The 21,716-nt window shown below is 47.6% G+C and overlaps 1 protein-coding gene across 5 annotated transcripts in view; it reads left to right on the top strand.

Moving 5' to 3' along the window:
* The first annotated feature begins 1,368 nt into the window (after positions 1-1,368).
* LOC140388482 (inter-alpha-trypsin inhibitor heavy chain H3-like) overlaps positions 1,369-21,716 on the top strand; it is a 66,001-nt gene continuing 45,653 nt past the window's right edge. For 4 of the 5 annotated variants that reach the window (XM_072472754.1, XM_072472752.1, XM_072472751.1 and 1 more), the window contains exons 1-8: positions 1,369-1,506; positions 7,644-7,673; positions 11,209-11,375; positions 20,087-20,191; positions 20,466-20,628; positions 20,733-20,843; positions 20,929-21,057; positions 21,140-21,256. In XM_072472754.1, the coding sequence (XP_072328855.1) occupies positions 1,417-1,506; positions 7,644-7,673; positions 11,209-11,375; positions 20,087-20,191; positions 20,466-20,628; positions 20,733-20,843; positions 20,929-21,057; positions 21,140-21,256 (912 nt within the window). In that variant the 5' untranslated portion in view covers positions 1,369-1,416. The remainder of the gene's footprint in view (positions 1,507-7,643; positions 7,674-11,208; positions 11,376-20,086; positions 20,192-20,465; positions 20,629-20,732; positions 20,844-20,928; positions 21,058-21,139; positions 21,257-21,716) is intronic. The other variant, XM_072472753.1, reaches the window with a different exon arrangement.

Below are 21,716 nucleotides of genomic sequence, written 5' to 3'. Positions count from 1 at the left end.
TTGAACAGGAACAGCCCTTTATGTGACCAATCACTCCATGGTCACAAGCGGAAGTCGTGGGATGACATTTGTGTGTCTGATGGTAACTCAAACTTGGAGCTAAGGCATCTACAATTCTGAAGTTGCTAAGGAAAAGGTGCAGGATCACATGACCTAAAAACTAATGGAAGGATCCCCATCGAATTTTACCTCAGAGGATAGTTGAGTGAATTAAAATTAATTCTGGAGAGCTGTGGCATATTTTTGGATGGAATCAAGGAAGAATGAATGAATGTTCAAGATTTTGTAAGAAAACATGTGGGTGGTTAAAAAGTAGAACTGAGTTTATAGCATAAGTCTTTATAAGCTATAATGTTAGGTTAGTGGTGTGTGCTCTGTTTAATTTCTCTTTATATAATTGCTTCATTCAAAAATGTGAAATCTTATGGGGAGTTCTGTTGGTAATTGCTAGGTGTTCATATTTATTCTTTAAATGTTAAGGGTCCTGAAAAGGATTGTAATAGTCCATGTCCGCAACAAAAAATTGCAGATTTCATGCTGTTAGATGTGGGGTTGTACACTCCAGTTGGATGTATTTCTGTAGGATTTATTACAAGGCTTCCCACTTTCAACAGGCTTATATTGCCAAAATGCCAATTTTCCTACTTCCAATATTTTGATAATTAATAAACAAATATATTCAAAGGATGTGATCAACACAATTCATTTTCCCTTGGGCTGCTTATAAGTGTGTCCAAGAAATTAATCCTCAGTTGCTGTTGACTCCAGACGAATCTAGGCAGTCCTAGTTAATTGAAGAAGCAAATGTCTTTGCCTATTGCAATGTTTGTGACAAATCTCTCCACAACACCACAACGTGTAGCTTAAAGCACTTGCCATTATATTTTATTTGTTTCATATATTTATTCTCCCCTCTCCATATTCTGTGCTTACAGAATTATTTTCTTGCTTTAGAAAATATTCAAATATTTTCCTACACAAGTCCTACTATATAAATAAAAGTTATTGTTGTCAATTATTAGGAAACTTCTTTGGAGTTACTTTGATCACTGTGTATTAACAGTTAAACAAACTTTTCAACCCACCGCCGCACATTGCTAACTCACACAGTTCTCTTTGATAAGTGAAGTTTCATATTGCATCATAATTATTTTTAGTATGCATGAACATGTACGCATAGATTTTTCAAAAGAGCCTCTGTGCTACTTTTTAAATACATTCTCCAGTTAGCCTAATGAACCACAAAAATGAATATGAACGAAAAAAACAAGGATCGTCAATCGCTGGGTCAATATGAAAAACATGTTGTTTGTCTTTAAATCTGTGGAGTTTGTTTTGATGGTCAATATGTACCATTATTAACAGAGGTTTAAATAAAGCAATTCGCCTGTGGGGACAGATCAACTCTTTTTCAAAATGAGACCAATGTTAGTCCACCTTTTGCTACTTTCTCTGCCGACATTGATATCAGCTGATTTCATAATCGCAGAATCAGAGGACCATGGGGTAATGTACAACACATGTTCAAAATATAGTTATTTTGGATATATTTTTAAAATTATGATTAACGTTTTTTTTGTTTATTAATTAACATGGTAAGTTGCATTTGAAAGCCATTCATTAAACTGTCAACCATTAAAAATGGTATGTTTAAATCATTGAAAACAAATCCCCTCTGGATTTCTTTGAATTTAGTAATTTAATCCTACAAATCCTTAAATGTTGTCTGATTCATAAAACATGCTATGGGCGTGATTCTCCGTTTCTGAGACTAAGTGTTGACGTCAACACAGAATTTGTGGACTTTCACGCAGGAAAACAGGCGCCACACCTGGACCGATTGTGCTCCTGTTGAGGGGCTAGCACTGGCGCCACGTGGAACACAATCAATTCTAATGAGAAAGGGTGCCGGATTTGCCGCTTTTGCGATTCACACTCAAAGGCTGTCAAGCTGCAGCCACATATACACACTTAACTCCCCACACACGCCATCCCAGCCAACAAGATGGCAGCAGGGAGAGCAGCCCCGAGGTTTACCGATGCCGAACACAAGACCCTCTTGTACACAGTGAAGAAGTGGCAGATGACCTTGTACCCCGGCCCAGGAAATGGCTGCCAATTGCCGCCGTTCACTGTGCCTGGGCGCAGGTGGCAGAGGCCGTGAGCACCGTGGGCAACGTCGTCCGGACTGGCCAACGTTGCCGGAACAAACTGCACAACCTCCTCAAGGCGACCAGGGTGAGTAGGCAGCACTGTGCCCCTAGCAGTAACCATCATCCCACACAGCTGTAAACCTACCCCCTACCTGGAGGATGGCCAAACCCCCACCCTGCCACACGGACCGGTACCCTACCCTGGCCACTACGGCCACCAGCTACCCAACCCCTGAGCTGCATGCGACAGACTGTCTGGTGGTTTTCTGATCCCCCCCCACCCCCCACCCCGGAGAAGGCCGCGCACAACTGCCGGGAGAAGGAGGAGACAGGAAGGGGACCGCCGAACCTGCGGCCCCTCACCATGGCCGAGCAGAAGGCCCTGGACATGGTCGGTGGCCCGGAGGAACGAGAGGGCGCTGAGGTGGAGCTCGTCCACGGGCGAGGAAGTGAGACTCGGCTTAGTTATCGTTCTCCGTGACACGTGCGCAAACCCTCCACCACCCACATCTGCATACCACCCTCACCCCCATACCACTCTCACGCCAACACCACTACCCCTCACCTCCATCCACATACCCACCCTCACTCCCACCAGCCTGCAGTCTAATCATGCGTCTTGTCTTGTGTCTTGCAAGACCTGCTGGTGATGGGGCAGGTCCATCCGGCATTCCCCGCCCCAGCCAGTGCCACAGCTGGGGCCTCCTCATGAGCCGAGCACTGACACTGATAGCAACTTGGATATCAGCTCTCCATCCAGTTTCAGAAGACCCCGGAGCTCGGCTGGGTGGATGACACAGATTTCCCATCCAACACCCTCCACCATCCCAGAGACACTCACTTCAGATGAGCATGTTAGTGAAGAGGCTCCTGGGACACTATCTGCTGCAGACCGCACAGTTGACATGGCACAGCAGTGGAGGGAGGAGCACCCGACGGAGCAGACGGTCGGAGGGCAGGCTGACCCCAGGGATTAGCTGCCGTCTAGATTGTCTCTCGAGCTTCTGCAACAAACAGTCCCATCCATAGTGGCGATGCAGTCGCAGAGCCAGGGACGACGTGAGGGGTTGTTGACGAGCATCCAGTCCCTGCAGATGTAGTTTGGAGGAATCCATCCGCTTGCAGGAGCAGGAAGTAGTGCTGACAATGCGTGCCATTCCGGCCAACACCGCACGGCGGAGGTTTTGGGGGCGACGGTTTCGGCTATGGATCAGCATATCCAAGGCCTGGGGAATCCTGTGCGGGTGCTGGCCGAGGCCCAGGACAGGGTTGCCCCATCACAGGCGACCATGCCCCAGAGCCACATGGAAATTGCAGCGGCGCTCCTGAGCGTGTCCCAGTCAGCAGGCCATGGCCGGGAATGTCGGCGGCATTGCCCAGGCGCTGGACACCATGGCACAGACACAGAGGGATGTGGCCCAGTCCCAGGGGGAGATGGCGCTGTCCCTGGCTGATGTGACACAAACCCCGAAGGTGGTGGCACAGTCACAGGAGATATGACACAATCCCAGGCGGAGATGGTCCACTCGCTGTGCTCCATGACCGCGAGCATGCGGATCCTGGTCAAGATCAGAGCGGGCCTCCAGGATTGGCAGCGCCAGGTGGCGAGGGAGCCTCAGGGGAAATCTCCCCTCACACCCCTGATCCATGGAGTAGCCCAGGGTCATCTGGTATCCCGAGGGAGGAAGAGGTGATGGGGCCCGTGCCGGTGACTCCCGCAGGGGAGGTGCTGGAACACTGCAGCACCTTGGACTCACCCCCCCCCCCCCACCCCCCCCACCCGCCCTCCTATCCCTGGCACATCTGGTGGGCAGCGGGTAGAACGGGGCAGCACCACACCACCCGGGACACCCGAGCAGCAGTCGGGTCCGGTCGCCCCAGAAGACACCCGCCAACGGGGACCCGGGTCGCATGGCGGGAATCACAGCAGGCCACCTCCACTCCTGCTGTGCCATCTGGAGAGCCACCTAGGCGTAGCATTATGGCCCGTAAGGCCAGGAAGTTAGACACCAGTTAAGTTGACACGGATGCAGGGCACAGTCTAGTAATCGGGGCTCGGGCCCAAATCAAAAATCTGTATATATTCATTCACATTAAACACCTGTTGCCATCGTTACAACCTGCTTTGTCAGATGGGTATGAGGGATGGGCTGGTCTGGGCTGGCCGGGAGGGGAAGGGGCGGTGGAGGGGGGGGGGGGGAGGTGACGTTGGGGGGAGGGGGGGAATGGGTGGACCCTGTGGGTGGCCCGGGCTCCCCCGCCCCCCACAACCCCACTGACCGTCCCTACCACTGCCACCCCAGGGATCCGATTGGACTGTGTGATGGAATGGCCAGCTCGCATGCAGGGGTCACCCAGGTGGACGGTGGTCAGTGTTACCGTGGGCAGGAGTCAGATGTTGTCAAGCGATGTGGAGCATCAGAGCTCTTTGCAAAGCGGGTTGTCATCGTCCTCCATCCCATGGACCACAACCGCTGTTACTGCCAACCCAGGGCTCCCACTCCGTACTGCGGCAGGTATGTACAGTGGTTAGCATTGTCGCTTCACAGCTCCAGGGTCCCAGGTCCGAATCCCGGCTTGGGTCACTGTCTGTGCGGAGTCTGCACGTTCTCTCCGTGTGTGCGTGGGTTTCCTCCGGGTGCTCCGGTTTTATCCCACAGTCCAAAGATGTGCAGGTTAGGTGGATTGGCCATGATAAATTGTCCTTAGTGTCCAAAGGGGTTGGGTGGGGTTGCTGGGTTACGGGTATGGGGCAGAGTTGTGGGCTTAAGTGGGGTGCTCTTTCCAAGGGCCGGTGCAGGCTCGATGGGCCGAATGGCCTCCTTCTGCACTGTAAATTCTATGTTCTATCACGGAGGGAGTTGCAGGAGTTGGGTGGCCGGGGGGGTGGAGTGAGTGTGGGCTTGGGATGCGGTGTCCGTGCCCTTGGCTAGTTCCCACCCCCCCACCCCTGGAGGAGGTGATCAGAGCGTCCTGTGCACGTTGGCCCTGGTGCACACGTTGTCCGGCCTCTCATGCCTGCTTGGGCCCAATGTCCTGCCCATCTTTGCCCTCCCCCACATCCTCCTCGTCGGACGAGGCCTGGCGTTCCTCCTCCTCCAGCACACCGCCCCTCTGCTGTGCAATGTTGTGGAGGATGCAACAGGCAGCCACGATACGTGTGACCGTTTCATCATACTGGAGGGCCCCTCCAGAGCAGTCCAGGCACCTGAAGCGCATCTTCAGGACACTGAAGCATCGCTCGATCCTGCCCCTGGTCGCTGCATGGGCTTTGTTGTAGTGGGTCTCCACGTCAGTCTGTGGCCTCCTGATAGGCGTCCTCAGCCACAACCGCAGTGGATAACCCCTGTCACCCAAGAACCAACTCCCCAGCCACGGGGTGGGGGGGGGGGGGATGGGGGGCATCTCGAATATGTCAGGAATCGTCGAGTGTGCCAGGATGAAGGCGTTGTGCACACTGCCTGGGTATCGGGCGCAGACGTGCAAGATGCGCAGCTGATGGTCACATATCAGCTGCACGTTCATTGAGTGGTTCCCCCTTTCGGTTTGTATAGAGCGGCCTGTCATCCGCAGATGCTCGTAGGGGGACATGCATCCCTTCGATCACCCCCTGGACCCCGGGCATCCCGTCGATGCCGGCGAATCCCTCTGCCTGGGCATTCTGGTGGGCTCAGTCTACAATGAAATGGATGTATTGAGGCGCCTCAGCATATAGGGCCGCCGTGATGGCGTGGATGCACCCGTGCACCGAGGTCTGTGAGATCCCGGACAGGTCCACATTCATCGCCTGGAAAGACCCCGTCACGCAAAAGTTCAGGGCGACCATCACCTTGACAGGAGCGGATGTCCTCCCCCTTAGTCCCACAGTGCCAGGTGTGCCATCACCTGGCAGATATGTCACACTGTCTCTCTGCTCAGCCGGAGTCTTCGACGGCATGCCTGGTCCAACAGGTCATCGAATGACAGCCGCTGCCGGTGCACACCAGGCCTCAAGTGGCGCCTCCTTTGCACCTCTGCCTCCTCGGCCTGTTGAGCAGCCGGCTCTCCAAACTGGGCGACTGCCACCTGCCCCTCTGGTGCCTGCTCCGCTGCTACCCGCTCTGCTGCTGCAGCTTCCTCCTCCTCGAGCAGCTCCAGCTCGTACAGCCGCAGTGCTTCCCCCTGGGCTGTAGCGACTAGCAGGAAGGCCACCATTGCTGGTTGAATTCCAATATCCATTGTCTGCAGGGGGTGAAAGGCCAACATGTTAGCATGGTGCATACCCTTGTGCCCAACCAGGTCAATCAGGCTAAATGGTGGCTCTGGTTGGCACTGTGGGCTCTGCCCCGCATGTCCCTCCCCATCCCTGCTCTCCTGGCCCCATCGGTGGCAGGCACAGTGGGGGCCTCTGATGCCAGGGGTACCGTTGGCTGGCACTGCCCCTGCAGTGGGGCAGCACTGGGTGGGCTGCCGGCGGGTGTGGTGGTTGTGGTGGTGGTGGTGTTTTCGGGGGGGGGGGGGGGCTGGCGGGCGCACATACGGTCGGTGTCACTCTGCAGAACCAGGGGCCAGGGTGGGTGGTTAGTGGGGTGCGCAGCAAGATGACTGCATTGCAGGCCGAGTAATGGCGGTCCGTGCCTGGACACCGACCCAGTCCAATGGGGGGGTCACCCCGGCCACTCGGCCTGTTCCTCTCATCCCCCCCCCTCCCCAGGCCCTGACTGCCCCCCTAGCCCAGCCAGCCCGGCCAGTGTCCGGCCTAGCAGCCCGCAGTCATTCCTCTCTGTGCCCTACCTCCTCTCTCCCTCAGCAGCCATGTAGCTGGTTTCACGATTGTTAAAAGCACACGTGAACCGCATCGTCAGGAACTCGACCCATCGGAGATGGAGAATCACAGAGAATAAAGTGTTGGGCCCGCTAATGGTATGCAAACGGTGTCTCCTGTATGTGCGTTCAGGGACGCATTGATGCCGCTGTCGAAGTGACGGAGAATTGCGATTTGGCATCAAATCTGCACCCTCCGCAACTTCTGGCATCGAACCTGTTCTCCGCCTAATCGCCTTTCCCAATTTCGCCGTTGGCCGACAGAGAATCCCGCCCATGGTATCTAGCTATTACAATCTCAGTGTCACAAACACCTCATCGTTAGAAACCCTTTTCTCCATTGACTGGTGAAGCCCCATTCCTGGAACACCAATACTTAAATATTGATGAAAACAAACTGCCTTGTTGATCCCATTGTGTTTGTTGTAATCAGGGTTGACCATGTTCATTCCTTTTATTATTTGGGAGTAACTTCAGATGTTGTTTATTGAGGCTGATCACAGAATCATATCTGAATCATTAATTCGCTATGTCTTTAGCTGAGTTACTAAATGGCTTTTCTCATGTTTTACATTCAACTGCTATCTCCTTGTTAGGTGACACACTTACCAAAAATGTTTTTCCTCTCAAAAGCCAATGTACTTATACATTCACTAAAAATCATGTTCTTTTTATTTTTGATAATAGAAAAGAATCACAAGGGGGCTGAAATACAAAGTAGGTATTGTTTACCAGGTCTTTTAAACTGGCAATATAATTTGTGCTACAAGAAGTTAGTTTGGTTTGGCCCTGGAATACCTAGGAACCTCCAGCTTCTTTTTTCTGCAAAATGTCTTATTAAATCCTTTTTCCCTGTCTCTTCCAGCCTCACCTCCAACAGCAAGTGTGAAGAGCTCATGAACTTTGATATCACTAACATAAACACCATGCGATCATCTACCCCTCTCCCCCCTTCCCTCACACACCCCTCTACCACTGGGTCAAACTTCCTCTCTAAGGTTCCCCTCGGCCCTATTCCTGAACTCAAATTTCCTTTCTTTGTCCTCTCATGCCCTCACCAAGATTATCTTGTCCATGAGACCCACCTCCTGCTCGATCAACTCTTTTGCCAATAAAACGCTGACCACCCAATTTCCCATTCTTGCTCCCATGTTCGCGAATATTTTTATGGGTTCTTTCCCTTCATGTTCTGTCCCTGCCTCCTCCAAGTCCAATCATCCCTCTCAAAAAACCTTGAACTCTACATCCCTGAAAACTATTGCCCCCTATCTCATCTCCCTTTCCTCTCCACAGCCCTCCCAAATCTTTACCCATCTTTCCCACAACTCCAAGTTTGAATCTCTCCATCAGTTTCTGTCTCTACCACAATACCAAAATGGCACTCAAAGTCAGCAATTATATCTTAAGTTACTGTGAGAAAGGTAAGCTATCCCTCCTCTTTGACAACCTGTCTGCAATCTTTGACATGGTTGACTACACCGTCCTCCAACGCCTCTCCACCCTTATTTATCCCTCCATTCACATCATCTGGACCTGTAAAGACTTAATTACCTGCAAAGACTCACATTCAATCTATCATCTTGCATTATTGCCTTTGTCTATATATTCTGTTTGTGTAACCTACCTATTCACTCATCTGATGAAGGAGCTACGCTCAGAAAGCTCGTGATTCCAAATAAACCTGTTGGATTTTAACCTGGTTTTGTAAGACTTCTTACTTATCCAGCTGGATGGTGCTGCTCTCTCTTGGTGCTGTTCTTATCTGTCAAATTGTAGACAGAGAATCAAGTGCAATGGTTTCTCTTCCTCCTTCCTACTCCCTCACTGTTACTCTTCTTACTCTCAAGTATCTATGCTTGCCATGTTCTATTTCTACATGCAGCCTCTCAAAAACATCATCTAAAGCACAGTGTCTATTTCTACATATATGCTGACGGCATGTAGCTCTACCTCACTGCCTCTCCTCATGATTCCTCCACTGTCCCTAAATTGTCAGGTTGCTTCTCCACCATTAAGTTATGGAGGAACAGAAATCTCTTCCAACTACATACCGGGAACGGAAAAGCCAATATCATTGGTCCGCACCAGACATTCTGTTCCCCATCCACTGATGTTATCCTTCTCCCTGGCTATGGCCTGAGGCTGAACTGGACTTTTCACAATCTTGGTGTCACATTTGACCCAGAAATAAGCTTTCCAATGTATAGTTGCGTCAACACTAAGATCACCTTTTACCACCTCTGTAACATCACCTGACCCTGCCACTATCTCAGATTATCTTCCAATGGAACCCTCATCCAGTGCTTTGTTATTTCTAGATTTGACCATTCCAATGCTCTTCTGGCTGGCTTCCCGTGTTCTCCCCTCCATAAACTTGAGGTCACCTGAAACTGCTGTCTGCATCCTTACATCAAGTCCTGTTCACCCATTACCCCTGTGCTTGCTTGCATAGCTTCCTGGTTAAGCAGGTCTCAATTTTGAAATGATAATTTCATAGAATGTACAGTGCAGAAGGAGGCTATTCGTCCCACCGGCCCTTACAAAGAGCACCCTACTCAAGCCCACGTATCTACCCTATCCCCAAAACCCAGTAACCCCCACTTAACCTTTTGGGACACTAAGGGCAATTTAGCATGGCCAATCCACCTAACCCGCACATATTTGGACTGGGGGAGGAAACCGGAGCACCCGGAGGAAACCCACGCAGACACGGGGAGAACGTGCAGACTCCGCACAGTGACCCAAGCTGGGAATCGAACTTGGGACCCTGGAGGTGTGAAGCAACTGTGCTAACCACTATGCTACTGTGCTGCCCATTGTTGTTATCATCCTTGTTAATAAATCCCTTCATGGCCTCGCCCTCCCCAGCTCTGTAATTCCTCCCACCCCACAATTTACTGAGATATCTGCGCTCTATAAATTCAGGCCTTTTGAGTACCGTGATTTTAATCTCTCTGTCACTTAACTTCAGCTGTCAAGGCTCTTAACTTTGGAATGCTCTCCCTGAACCTCTCCACTTCTCTATCTTTCTTTTCTCCTTTAAGACGCTCCTTAAAACCATCTACTTTGATCAAGCTTTTGGTCATCTGCCTTAATATCGTCCTGTGTAGCTATGTACTAAACGCTTGCTTTATAACATTCTTGCAGTGAAGCACATTTCATTGTGTTAAAGATATTTTACTGTGTTAAATACAAGTTGCTCTTGTTTGTTTCTAAAAAAGCTCCATTCTTCCAAAGAAAAGCACATAGATGTGCAAAGGGCCAATTTCGTGTTTGTATCTTTTTGATAATGTCAATGCTATCTCTTCACAGTAAACACTTGTGGACTGGTACTGGTAACTGATAGAGAGCAGCAGGGCAGACTGGAAGGGGGTGGGGGTGTCATTTCTGTAATTCTTTGAGTTACACCATGATCGTGATTGTTGCGAATTGTTCAGTTTTCGTAGTGGGTGTGAGACAGTGTTGATTGTAAGGCAGCTGGTAATTTCATCAGGAAGGGAAATCTGCCAGATAGTGACGGAGATGTCAGTATTTCTGACATTTGTTGGATTTTCAGTTCATTTCAATTAGACCTTGGATGATCTGAAGCCAAGTATAAATTTTAATTAATTGTGAAATGAGGAAATTGTGTACAGTATGAAATTTTCAACATCAGGGGATTTTAAACAATTTTCATTAAATTATGAGATTGCAAAATTGGCAGTGTGTCTTGGATCTTCTACTTATTGAGGCCCAGTAGCAAATCCAGCCTAAATTGATCAGACAAAATTATCTGTGGGGTCCTAAGCAAAATGGATTTGCATAATCTGCATCCAAATACTACTTGGCATATAAACCTTGATCTTAATTTGTTACCATTGGTAACAAATTAATCTATTTTTATTATTCTGGGACTTCCTCGTCCAAGGATTTTCTGTCAAGTTATTAGTCATAATAGTTTGTGGTACTGTAGCATCTGAAACAAACTGATGCAATGTTAGGTGAGTGGGTTTGATTGGGTAGGGCAGGGCTCTTTATGCGGTCATTGTTCCGCGAAGGGAAACCTTTCAGACATTTTCTTTAAGGCAGGTGGCTAGAAAGAGCCCTCTGCCTCCCATAGTTCCGTTGGTTATCCTTGGACTGGTAAGCATGTTTTTCTAACAAGACACACGCTGTGACAGCCAGCCCAATATCAAAGCAGCTTTACTTTGTTCACAATACAGTGATTCATTATAATTCTTCACCAGTTAAAACAATTTTCTAATTTCTTCAGGATCGGGAAAAGATTGAAGTCTACAGCTTGAAGATCGATTCCAAAATTACATCTCGATTCGCTCACAATGTGATAACAAGTCGAGTGGTAAACAGGGCAACTCAGTCCAGGGAAGCCCTCTTTGAAATTGAACTGCCCAAAACAGCATTCATTACCAATTTTACCATGTATGTATCTGCCACAATTACCTGACAAACTACTAAATTAGGGATAAATGTGGACGCATCCCCATACCTCATTTTTGTATTATATTATTAGTGGTTTATATTAATTCTCTTTCTTCTAGTTACTTATTGATCCCTGACCATTTTTTAATAACGTATGATGGCAGACTCTTGCCATCTCTCACAAATCTTAATGACTTTGTTAAATACCATATACTTTTGGCTGTAGTCTCCACCACGCATCATCACGCGTTTTTGCTCACACATATTGCCTGTTATTTGTGATCCAAGGTAAAACCACCAGAATGAATCAGTTTGAATTCCCCACTTTCTGATTGCATTGTGTAGCTATTAACAAGGTAAACAACTGATTGAAGCTGTCTGGAATTTCCATCAGCGGTTCACACTATTAATAATTACAAGAGTCGGTCAGAAAGTGGAGACTTGAAGCATCTTGAAGACCTAACTTTACCTGAAATCAGGGAGCTGAATACTTTTGAATACAGAAGTAGGGAGGTTCAGTTATCCATGGCATAGGTGGGACCACATCTGGAATACTGGGCACAACAGTGGTCCCCTTATTTCAGGAAGGATGTAAGTGCGTTGGAAGCAGGTCAGAGAAGCTTTATAGACGAATACCTGGAATGGGTGGGTTGTCTTATGAGGAAAGCTTGGACAAGCTGGGCTTGTATCTGCTGGAGTTTAGAGGAGTAAGAGGTAACTTGATTGAAACATTTAAAATCCTGAGGGGACTTGACAGGGTGAATGTGGAAAGGATGTTTCCTCTTGTGGAAGAACCTAGTTCCAGGGACCACTGTTTAAAAATAAGGGATCGTAGATCATAGAATTTACAGTGTAGAAAGAGGCCAATCGGCCCATCGAGTCTGCACCAGCCCTTCCACAGACTTAACCCCAGACTTCCACCCTATCCCTGTAACCCAGTAATCCCACCTAACGCTTTTGTACACTGAGGGCAATTTAGCATGGCCAATCCAGCTAACCTGCACATCTTTGGACTGTGGGAGGAAACCGGAGCACCCGGAGGAAACCCACGCAGACACGGGGAGAACGTGCAGACTCCGCACAGACAGTAACCCAGCCGGGAATCGAACCTGGGACCCTGGAGCTGTGAAGCAACTGTGCTAACCACTGTGCTACCATGCTGTCCACTGTGCTACCGGGTCACCCATTTCCAAGAGAGATGAGGAGAATTTCTTTCTCTCAGAGGATTGTCAGCCTTTGGAACTCTCTTCCGCAAAAGGCAGAGGAAGCAGAGTCCTTGAATATGTTTAAGGCAGTGGTAGATGCATCCGTAACAAGCAAAGGGGTGAAAGGTTATTAGGGGTAGGCAAGACTGAGGAGGTAAGGTTATAATCAGGTTAGCCATGGTCGTACTGAATGGTGGAGCAGGCTTGAAGGGTCGCGTGCTCCTAATTCATATGTTCTTTTAAATTGCTAAGTACTGAACTACACAAAATAATAGCGAGACTGGACAGTGCATAGGCTGGGAAGCATGTGCACTTTTGCGATTTCTAATTTTGTTTTTTGGAATTGTAGAAGAATGCAACCAGCTTTTGCAATTAGTAGTATGATGCACTCTGTTTGTTTTCAGTTGGCAGTTTTAGAAACAAGATACAACCCAAACTGATGATTAATGTGATCTTAAACAAGAGCTGTTTCACTTTCAGCTTGTAAATTGAAAATTAAAGTAGAGATTTCTTTATTAATTTTTAAGCTTGCAAGGCGATTTGTGCTTGAATTTAGAGTTAGACTGGAGGCAGAGGCAGATTGTGCTTAACGGTTATAACTAATCTTTATATGTAAGCAATACAATCTTACGAATTGTGAAGCTAATATTTTTCTCTCTGTGACTACCTTGATATGCTCAAGTGACCCCTGCCACATATCTGTGAATCATTTGGTAGGCTATTTACATATTGGGCTGGATTCTCCGGTCCCCCAGCCGCGGATTTCCCAGCGCAAGCCATTCTTTGGCGGTGGGATTCTCTCTCATCCCACCGCTTGTTAACGGAATTTCCCATTGAAACCACACATGCCACTGGGAAACCCGTGGGCTGGGGTGTACTGCCGGCGGGAAAAGTGAATCGCAACTGTCCATCTGTGCATGATCTGACCTCTATTTTGCATTCTTGGATGATCGCACTGAGGATGTAGGTGAGAACATCTGGAGATGTGAGTTCAAATCCAACTCAGAAATTGGGGAATTTATTTTCCATTGTTAATTAAATAAATCTGGAATAAAAAGTGAGGGCTGGATTTTTGATCCATCTGGGGCCAGGGTTGGAGTTGAACAGGGCCATAAATTAGCCCTAACAGCTGGCATGCTGGTTCCATGGCTCCATCCTGCTTCTGGGTCATGGGAGGGGGGAGAGCAGATTCGGCTCATTGGTCTAATTGAGGCCGATTAAAGGAAGCCAACCAGTATTTTCCAGTCGTCCTTGTAGTTTAAGGCTTTGACACACAAAGGGTGAATGTGGTACTGAGTATAATACCACCCACAGCATCATGGAAAAGAAGAAGGGCAGCACGGTGGCATAGTGGTTAGCACAGTTGCTTCACACCTCCAGGGTCCCAGGTTCGATTCTCGACTGGGTCACTGTCTGTGCGGAGTCTGCACGTTCTCCCCGTGCCTGCGTGGGTTTCCCCTGGGTGCTGCGCTCTCCTCCCACAGTCCAAAGATGTGCGGGTTAGGTGGATTGGCCATGCTAAATTGCCCTTAGTGTCCAAAAAGGTTAAGTGGTGTTTGCTGGGTTACGGGAAGAGTAGATACATGGGCTTGAGTAGGGTGCTATTTGTAAGGGGCAGTGCAGACTCGCTGGGCCAAATGGCCTCCTTCTGCACTGTAAATTCTATGGACGGGATTCTCCGACCCCCCCCCGCCGGTCGGAGAATCGCCGGGGGGCGGCGCGAATCCCGCCCCCGCTGGCCACCAAATTCTCCGGCACTGAAAATTTGTCAGGGGCGGGAATCGCGCCGTGCCGGTCAGCGGGCCCCCCCCCCCAGCGATTCTCCGGCCCGCGATGGGCCGAAGTCCTGCTGCTGTCATGCCAGTCCCACTGGCGTGAATCAAACCACCTACCTTACCGGCGGGACTGGCGGCACGGGCGGGCTCCGGGGTCCTGGGGGGGTGATCTGGCCCCGGGGGGTGCCCCCACGGTGGGCTGGCCCGCGATCGGGGCCCACCGATCCGCGGGCGGGCCTGTGCTGTGGGGGCACTCTTTTCCTTCCGCTTCGGCCACAGCCTCCGCGATGGCTGATGCGGAAGTGACACCCCCCCTGCACATGCGGTTCCCGCCACTCCATCCCGCCGGGACCCCCCGCCCTGCCGGGTAGGGGAGAATCCCGGCCTATGATTCTGTGAACACAAGATCCACTCCTTTGGGTCAGTGTGGTTTTGGACCACGTACATACCTAAGTATGGAGACAGCTCCTAGCTTGTACCCTTCACTGTATATTTTTAACAAGTTTGGATAAACCATAAAAACTTTCAATTAGTCTCTGTATGAATACGAAGATTTCCTCAGGCCAACCAAACTAACCAACACCCCACAACAGTCCTCCAGCTTCCCGCAGCCCATGAGGGCCAGTTTAAGTTCTTGCAGAAGGCCCAAAGGCCCTTTTTGCCGGAATGGGTGCAGGACCGTCCTGTAGGTCCCCTCTCCCCTCCAACAGTGGTTACCTGGCTACTGAATCTTTTTTTAATTAAATATTTTTAAAATGCTGGCGAAAGGAGCCTCTTACTTCCCTTCCATTGAAACCTGCTTTTCCTCTCAAGCTACAAAGCCTCTGATTGGCCCTTCAGCTTCAAGAGTCCACCTACCATCGCAGGGAAAATCACAGGTGAATGACTATTTGCTCTGAGAATGAGTTTGGGTCTCGAAACAATCCCAACCTCTGTTTCACACCCCCAGAGGGAAATTCCACCCGCTAGCCTCAGCAATGGTGGCTATGAAACCACCAAATTGACATAAAAACCCATCTACTTCACCGATTTTCTTTAAGGAAGGAAATCTGCTGCCCTTCTCTGGTCTGGCCTTCTTGTGACCCCAAGCCCATGGCAAGGGTGTCTCTGAACTGCTCTCTGAAATGGATTAACCAATCAGTTGCACCAACTGCTACAGAAAATAAAATTTAAATAAAACTGAATGGACATTCTGACACTGGTAAATGCGCACCCTGCCCAGTCAACTCCTCACTAACATCTGAGGACTTGTGCCAAAATTGGGAGAGCTGTCCCACAGACCAGTCACACTCTCAGAATCATGCCTTTCAGTGCCCCAGACTCCTCCTGAGCTGCCCCACCAGATCCAGACAGCACAGATTCACCAGAGGTGGCAGCTTAGCACAATGGTCTTCAATCAGGAGAAAGTGACCCTGAGAGTCCTCAGCATTGACTCCAGACCCCATAATGTCTCATAGCACCAGGTCAAACATGAAAAAGAAATTGATTCAGAACAGATTTCTCAGCTCAAACCAGACATTTACGAGGCAATGTGTGGTTTAATGCAAATCTGTTTCTGCTAATTGCCGCATCTGTAATCGCATGACCCTTACTCTACCCTTATCACTAAGCCAAGGGACCACCCTGAGTTCAATGGGGAATAAAGGAAAACATGCCTGGTGCTACATTATTCATACCTGTGAAAGAAATGCCAACCTGGTAAAGCTACAATGCAGGATTTCATGCATGCTATACAGCAGAAGTTTGCTTAGAGAAGTTAGCAATCCCTCAACATATGGATCAGATCAGAGTGCTGCAGACTTGCCACATCGAGTCATGGATGGAGATGGACAATAAAACAAATAATGAAAGTATCATACCGAGCACAAAGGAAGATAGTTGTGGTTGTTGGCGGCCAATCATCTCAGCCCTAGGACATCACAGGAGGTGTTCCTCAGGACAATAGCCTAGGCTGAACCATCTTCAGCTGCTTCATCAATTACTTTTCCTCCACCATAAGGGCAGAATTGGGAATGTTTGCTCATCGTTGCACACTGTTCAGTTCCATTTGCAACTCCGCAGATACTGAAGAATCTCTGCCCACATGCAGGGAGACCTGAAGAACATTCAAACTTGCGCTAAGTGATAAGTAACATTTGCGCCTGGCAATGATCATCCCCACCAAGAAAGAATCTCATTATCGTCCCAGACATTCCACTGCATTACCACCCTGAATAATGCAACATCCTGGGGATCACCATTGACCAGAAACCTAACTAGATCAGCTGCATAAATACTGTGGCTACAAGAGCAGATTGGCAGCTGGGAATTCTGCAGCGAGTAACTCACCTCCTGACCCTCCAAAAGCTGTCCACTATCTACAATGTACAAGTCAGGAGTGTGATGCAGTACACTTGCCTGGTTGAGTGCAGCTCAAACAACACTCAAGAAGCTCAACACTATTCAAGACAAAGAATTGCTGCCCCATCTACCACCTTTAACATTTACTCCATCCATCACCAATGCACTGTGGTTAGCAGTGTGTCCCATCTCTACGATTCACTACAGTAGCTCGCCAAGGTTCCTTTGACATTCCCTTCCAAACCTGCAACCAGCAGCAGGTACATGGGAACACCAGTTCTTGCATGCTGTCCTCCAAGACGCACACCATCAAATATATTCTCCATCGGCGGGATCCTCTGCTTTGCCAGCAGCGCACTCACATCCGCGGGTTTCCCGACGGTGTGGGGTGGCAATGGGAAATCCCATTGGCTGGCTGCGGGAACAGAGAATCCTGCTGCCGGTGGGAGCGGCCACGCCGGAAAACGGGACTGGTGGGACGGAGAATCCCGACCATTGTCATTCCTTTATTGTTGCTGGGTCAAAATCCTGGAGCTCCCTTGTACCTGTATAACATGGACATCAGCAGTTCAAGTAGACCACTCACCACCACCTTCTCAAGGGCATTTCGGGATGAGCAATAAATACTCTCTTGCCAGCTATACTGACATGCCATGAACAATGATAAGAAACAGGGGGCCAAGGATAGGGGGCCAGAGGTAAGACGGGGGGAGTGGGAGAAGAAGCCATTGAAGACAATTCTCTGGCTATGATTTGATAAATAAGAATGGAACCAATCTAGGATAGTTCCACCATGTTGAGAAAGAGCATGAACCCAAGACGTTCCAAGTTTGGTTGTTATACTGGACTAATAATTTGGAGATGTGAGTTCAGATACCCCGATGGAAGTTTTTGAATTTGAATGAAGCTAGGTCCATTGATGGTGACCATGAATCTACTGGGGCAGCACGGTAACATAGTGGTTAGCACAGTTGCTTCATAGCTCCAGGGTCCCAGGTTCGATTCCCGGCTTGGGTCACTGTCTGTGCGGAGTCTGCACGTTCTCCCCGTGTCTGCGCAGGGTTTCCTCCGGGTGCTCCGGTTTCCTCCCACAGTCCAGAGATGTGCGGGGTTATGTGGATTGGCCATGATAAATTGCCCTTCGGTTCGGTGGGGTTACTGGGTTACGGGGATAGGGTGGAGGTGTGGGCTTAAGTGGGGTGCTCTTTCCAAGAGCTGGTGCAGACTTGATAGGCCGAATGGCCTCCTTTTGCACTGTAAATTCATTGATCTACTGGGTTGTTGCAAAAATCCATCTGCTTCACTAATGTCTTTTAGGGAAGGCAATCTGCCATTGTTCCGGCATGCTTGCGTTACCAATAATGCACAAATATTATGAATGAATAAAGAAAAATAGAGCTGGAAATTAATGAGGTACCTCAGACATTCAGCTTCAGAGGCTGTTATGCGATTTGTTTTCCTCCCCCAAGTACATCCTGAGACTGCATCCTGCAACTTGTGCTGCTGCTGAGAGCAGGACAAGAGACAGTTTTAAATACCGATAACTAGCCCTCTTTCTGCTGCTGCCTCTCTTAGTTCTGTGCATCATCAGAATATGCATTGGACGATGCATAATCAGAATATATGAAGCCAGCAATTTTAAATAATAAATTTCTAACACATCTGACTATTTGCCAACTTTCCACTAAATTGATAATGCAAAATTCATGGACATATTGGGAAGCCAGGTAATGCATTGCTACTTAGAGAGTTGAATGAAACATTGTATAAGATTGTGCTTCTGCACCACTTTGGTTCGCCTATTAAGTGAAGGCACTTTGGTACAATTATTGTTGTACCACACAAATTCGTTTTTAAAGAGATTAAAATGACTGCACAAATTAATTTCTGAGCTATTTATCCATAATTATTAACATTTTTCAGTGTATTTGTAATCTAAGTGAATGTTTTGACCCCTCTTAGCTTGGATTACTGAAGAAACGATTTGGTTAATAATTCTAGCGCACACATTCCCAAACTAACTTTACATATCGGCCTCACATGAATATGATTATGGATTAAGTCCTCCGAAGGCTATTTAATGCTGACAACCATTCTAGAGAAACATAACTGAACATCATGGTATTTGTGATAACCCTCACAGGAATCACTCATTGATCTCCCTGTAGAATCTTTATTCCACGAGCCCCACAGGGAGGTCAGTGAGTGATCTCTTGTGGCCCTCGTGAGGATTAAGACCATAAAACATAGGAGCAGAATTAGGCCACTCGGCCCATCGAGTCTGCCTCTCATTCAATCATGGCTGATATTTCTCTCATCCCCATTCTCCTGCCTTCTTCCCATAACCCCTGATCCCCTTATTAATCAAGAACCTATCTATCTCTGTCTTAAAGACACTCAGTGACTTGGCCTCCATAGTCTTCTGCGGCAAAGTGTTCCACAGATTCACCACCCTCTGGCTGAGGAAATTCCTCCTCATCTCTGTTTTAAAAGATGGTCCCTTTAGTCTATGTCCTCTAGTTCCAGTTTTTCCTACGAGTGGAAACATCCTCTCCACGTCCACTCTATCCAGACCTCACAGTGTCCTATAAGTTTCAATAAGATTTCCCACACCCTTCTAAACTCCAACGTGTACAGACCCAGAGTCCTCAACGGTTCCTCATACGACAAGCTCTTCATTCCAGGGATCATTCTTGTGAACCTCCACTGAACCCTTTCAAGGCCAGCACATCTTTCCTTAGATTATCACAGTATTTTTAAAAAAAGATTTGATTCTAATTACTGTAAATTATTGAGATTGAATTTTCAGTTCTTTGTATTGTGTCACTTCAAGCATTGTGGTTAAGTATGCAGAAAATACCCAGCCTGAAAACATGATTTGTTCTTGTAATGGCCCAGTTTATTCACAGAAAAACAATTATGGAAAATTAACTTTAATCCCACTTGCCCAAGCAATGAGTGTAGCTAATCATGGTTTAAACGTTTATTTGTCTGTGGGATGTGTGGGCATTGATGGCTGGGCCAGCATTTATTGCATTTCCCTGAGGGCATTTAAGAGTCAACCACTTTGCTGGTGGGTCTGGAGTCACATGATGGCCAGACCAGATAAGGGTGACAGATTTCCTTCCCAAAAGGGTATTAGTGAACCAGATAGGTTTTTACAACAATTGACAATGGTTTCATGGTCACCATTAGATTTTTAATTCCAGATTTTTATTGAATTCAAATTCCACCATTTGCCCTGGTGGGATTCAAACCCAGGTCTCCAGAGCAATATCCTGGGGTCGCTGAATTCCTAGTCCAGTGACAATACCACTACGCCATTGCCTCCCCTAATAGTGAGTGTCTTTCTAAATTTGCTAATTCATTCTTCTGTTTCCATCCTCTGTAGGACTATAGATGGAGTAAAGTACTCGGGAGATGTGAAGGAAAAGGAAGCTGCTCGGCAACAGTACAATGCAGCAGTTTCCAGGGGACAGACTGCCGGTTTGGTAAAGTAAGTTATACTCATATTATTGCAGAATAATTGGCAGAGAATGGTGAGAGATATGGAGGTGGTGGTTGGGGGGGGGGGGGGGGGGGGGGGGGTGCAGGGTGGCTTAGTAGTTGGCAGGTGCTGTGGAAACTTGATTCACAACCCTACCCCGGAGAGTTCAGGAGTTACAAACTTTCCAGGTTGAATTATTTTCATGCTCTGCTCTCAAAGTGAAGGCAACCACTTTGTGATGACTCACATTGTTTAACTTTTACTTGTTTCCTGGTGTACAAAGAGCATCTGGAAGAAAAATGGAGATGTTTAAAGTGTCAGTAAATGTTGCACCAGCCAAAAAAGTTACTTTTGAAGTAACTTATGAAGAATTATTAAAACGCAAATTGGGGAAATATGAGATGATCCTCAGAGTAAAACCTATGCAGCTTGTCAGTCACTTCCAGGTAAAGTGGTTAATTGACATTCCATAACTAAAACATTTTAAGCATCGTTTGACATGCAATGAAATTATAAGTAAATTTCTTAATATTGGCGTTAATGTTTTCAGATTGATGTCCATATTTTTGAACCGGAGGGCATTGCCTTTCTCAATGTTCATGGAACGTTTTTAACGGATGACCTGGAACAAGCTCTGGTGAAGAATAGAACTGGAACAAAGGTATGCATTTCCGAACTTGATGGAGGCATCTTTAACCTTTCCTTCAGAATGGAATAATTGAAATCTAAAATCAAACTCAATTCAGGCTCATATTTCCTTTAAACCAACCCTGGAGCAACAGCGGAAATGTCAAGATTGCAGCGAAACACTGTTGGATGGAGACTTTGTCATACGGTATGATGTCAATAGAGCTCTGTCTAGTGGCGGCATACAGGTGATTAGATGACAATTCAAAATAGTTTCTATTTGTTCACGTGTGTAACATTTCACCAATTGCCTCACAAATGTTATTTCAGATTGTGAATGGCTACTTTGTCCACCATTTTGCACCTGCAAATCTGCCCAAAGTGCCTAAGAATGTCATCTTTGTGATAGACCGGAGCTTTTCTATGCGTGGCCTCAAATTCAAACAGGTAATATAATTCATCCAACCCATCTAGTGATGAAAGAATAAAAGTTCCATTGATTTTAAAGATTTTACTGAAAAATATTTGGCAAACCCTTCATGAGAATGTTGGCCTCATAGCGCAGCTTCAGTCCGGGGCATGGTTGTTTTAAAAGTTAAATAGGGAAATCTTTCTCCAGTTTAAAGTATAAATTGACCATGTTGATTAGCCATTTGTTTATTGTTAAACTTTCTTTACTGTTATGTTTGTCTGTAAGGGGTAAAAATTTTGATCGAAAAAATTTCAATAAAACATTTAAAAAAAAAAGTATAAATTGCCTTTTGAGATAATGGCCTGAAGCTTGAGCTAACGGGTGCACCTGCTCGACACAAAATGCACTTGTTTTAATTCCACGATCGGTCCCTGAGCACGATTTCAAGCTGGCTGGTCAATTAACGGACCGTCAGCGTGACACACGCAGTGAGAG

This window comes from Scyliorhinus torazame, chromosome 13, assembly GCF_047496885.1.
Source record: "Scyliorhinus torazame isolate Kashiwa2021f chromosome 13, sScyTor2.1, whole genome shotgun sequence".
Classification (NCBI taxonomy): Eukaryota; Metazoa; Chordata; class Chondrichthyes; order Carcharhiniformes; family Scyliorhinidae; genus Scyliorhinus; species Scyliorhinus torazame.
The sequence above is the reverse complement of the archived record's forward strand: the minus strand, read 5'-3'. Positions and strand labels throughout refer to the sequence as shown.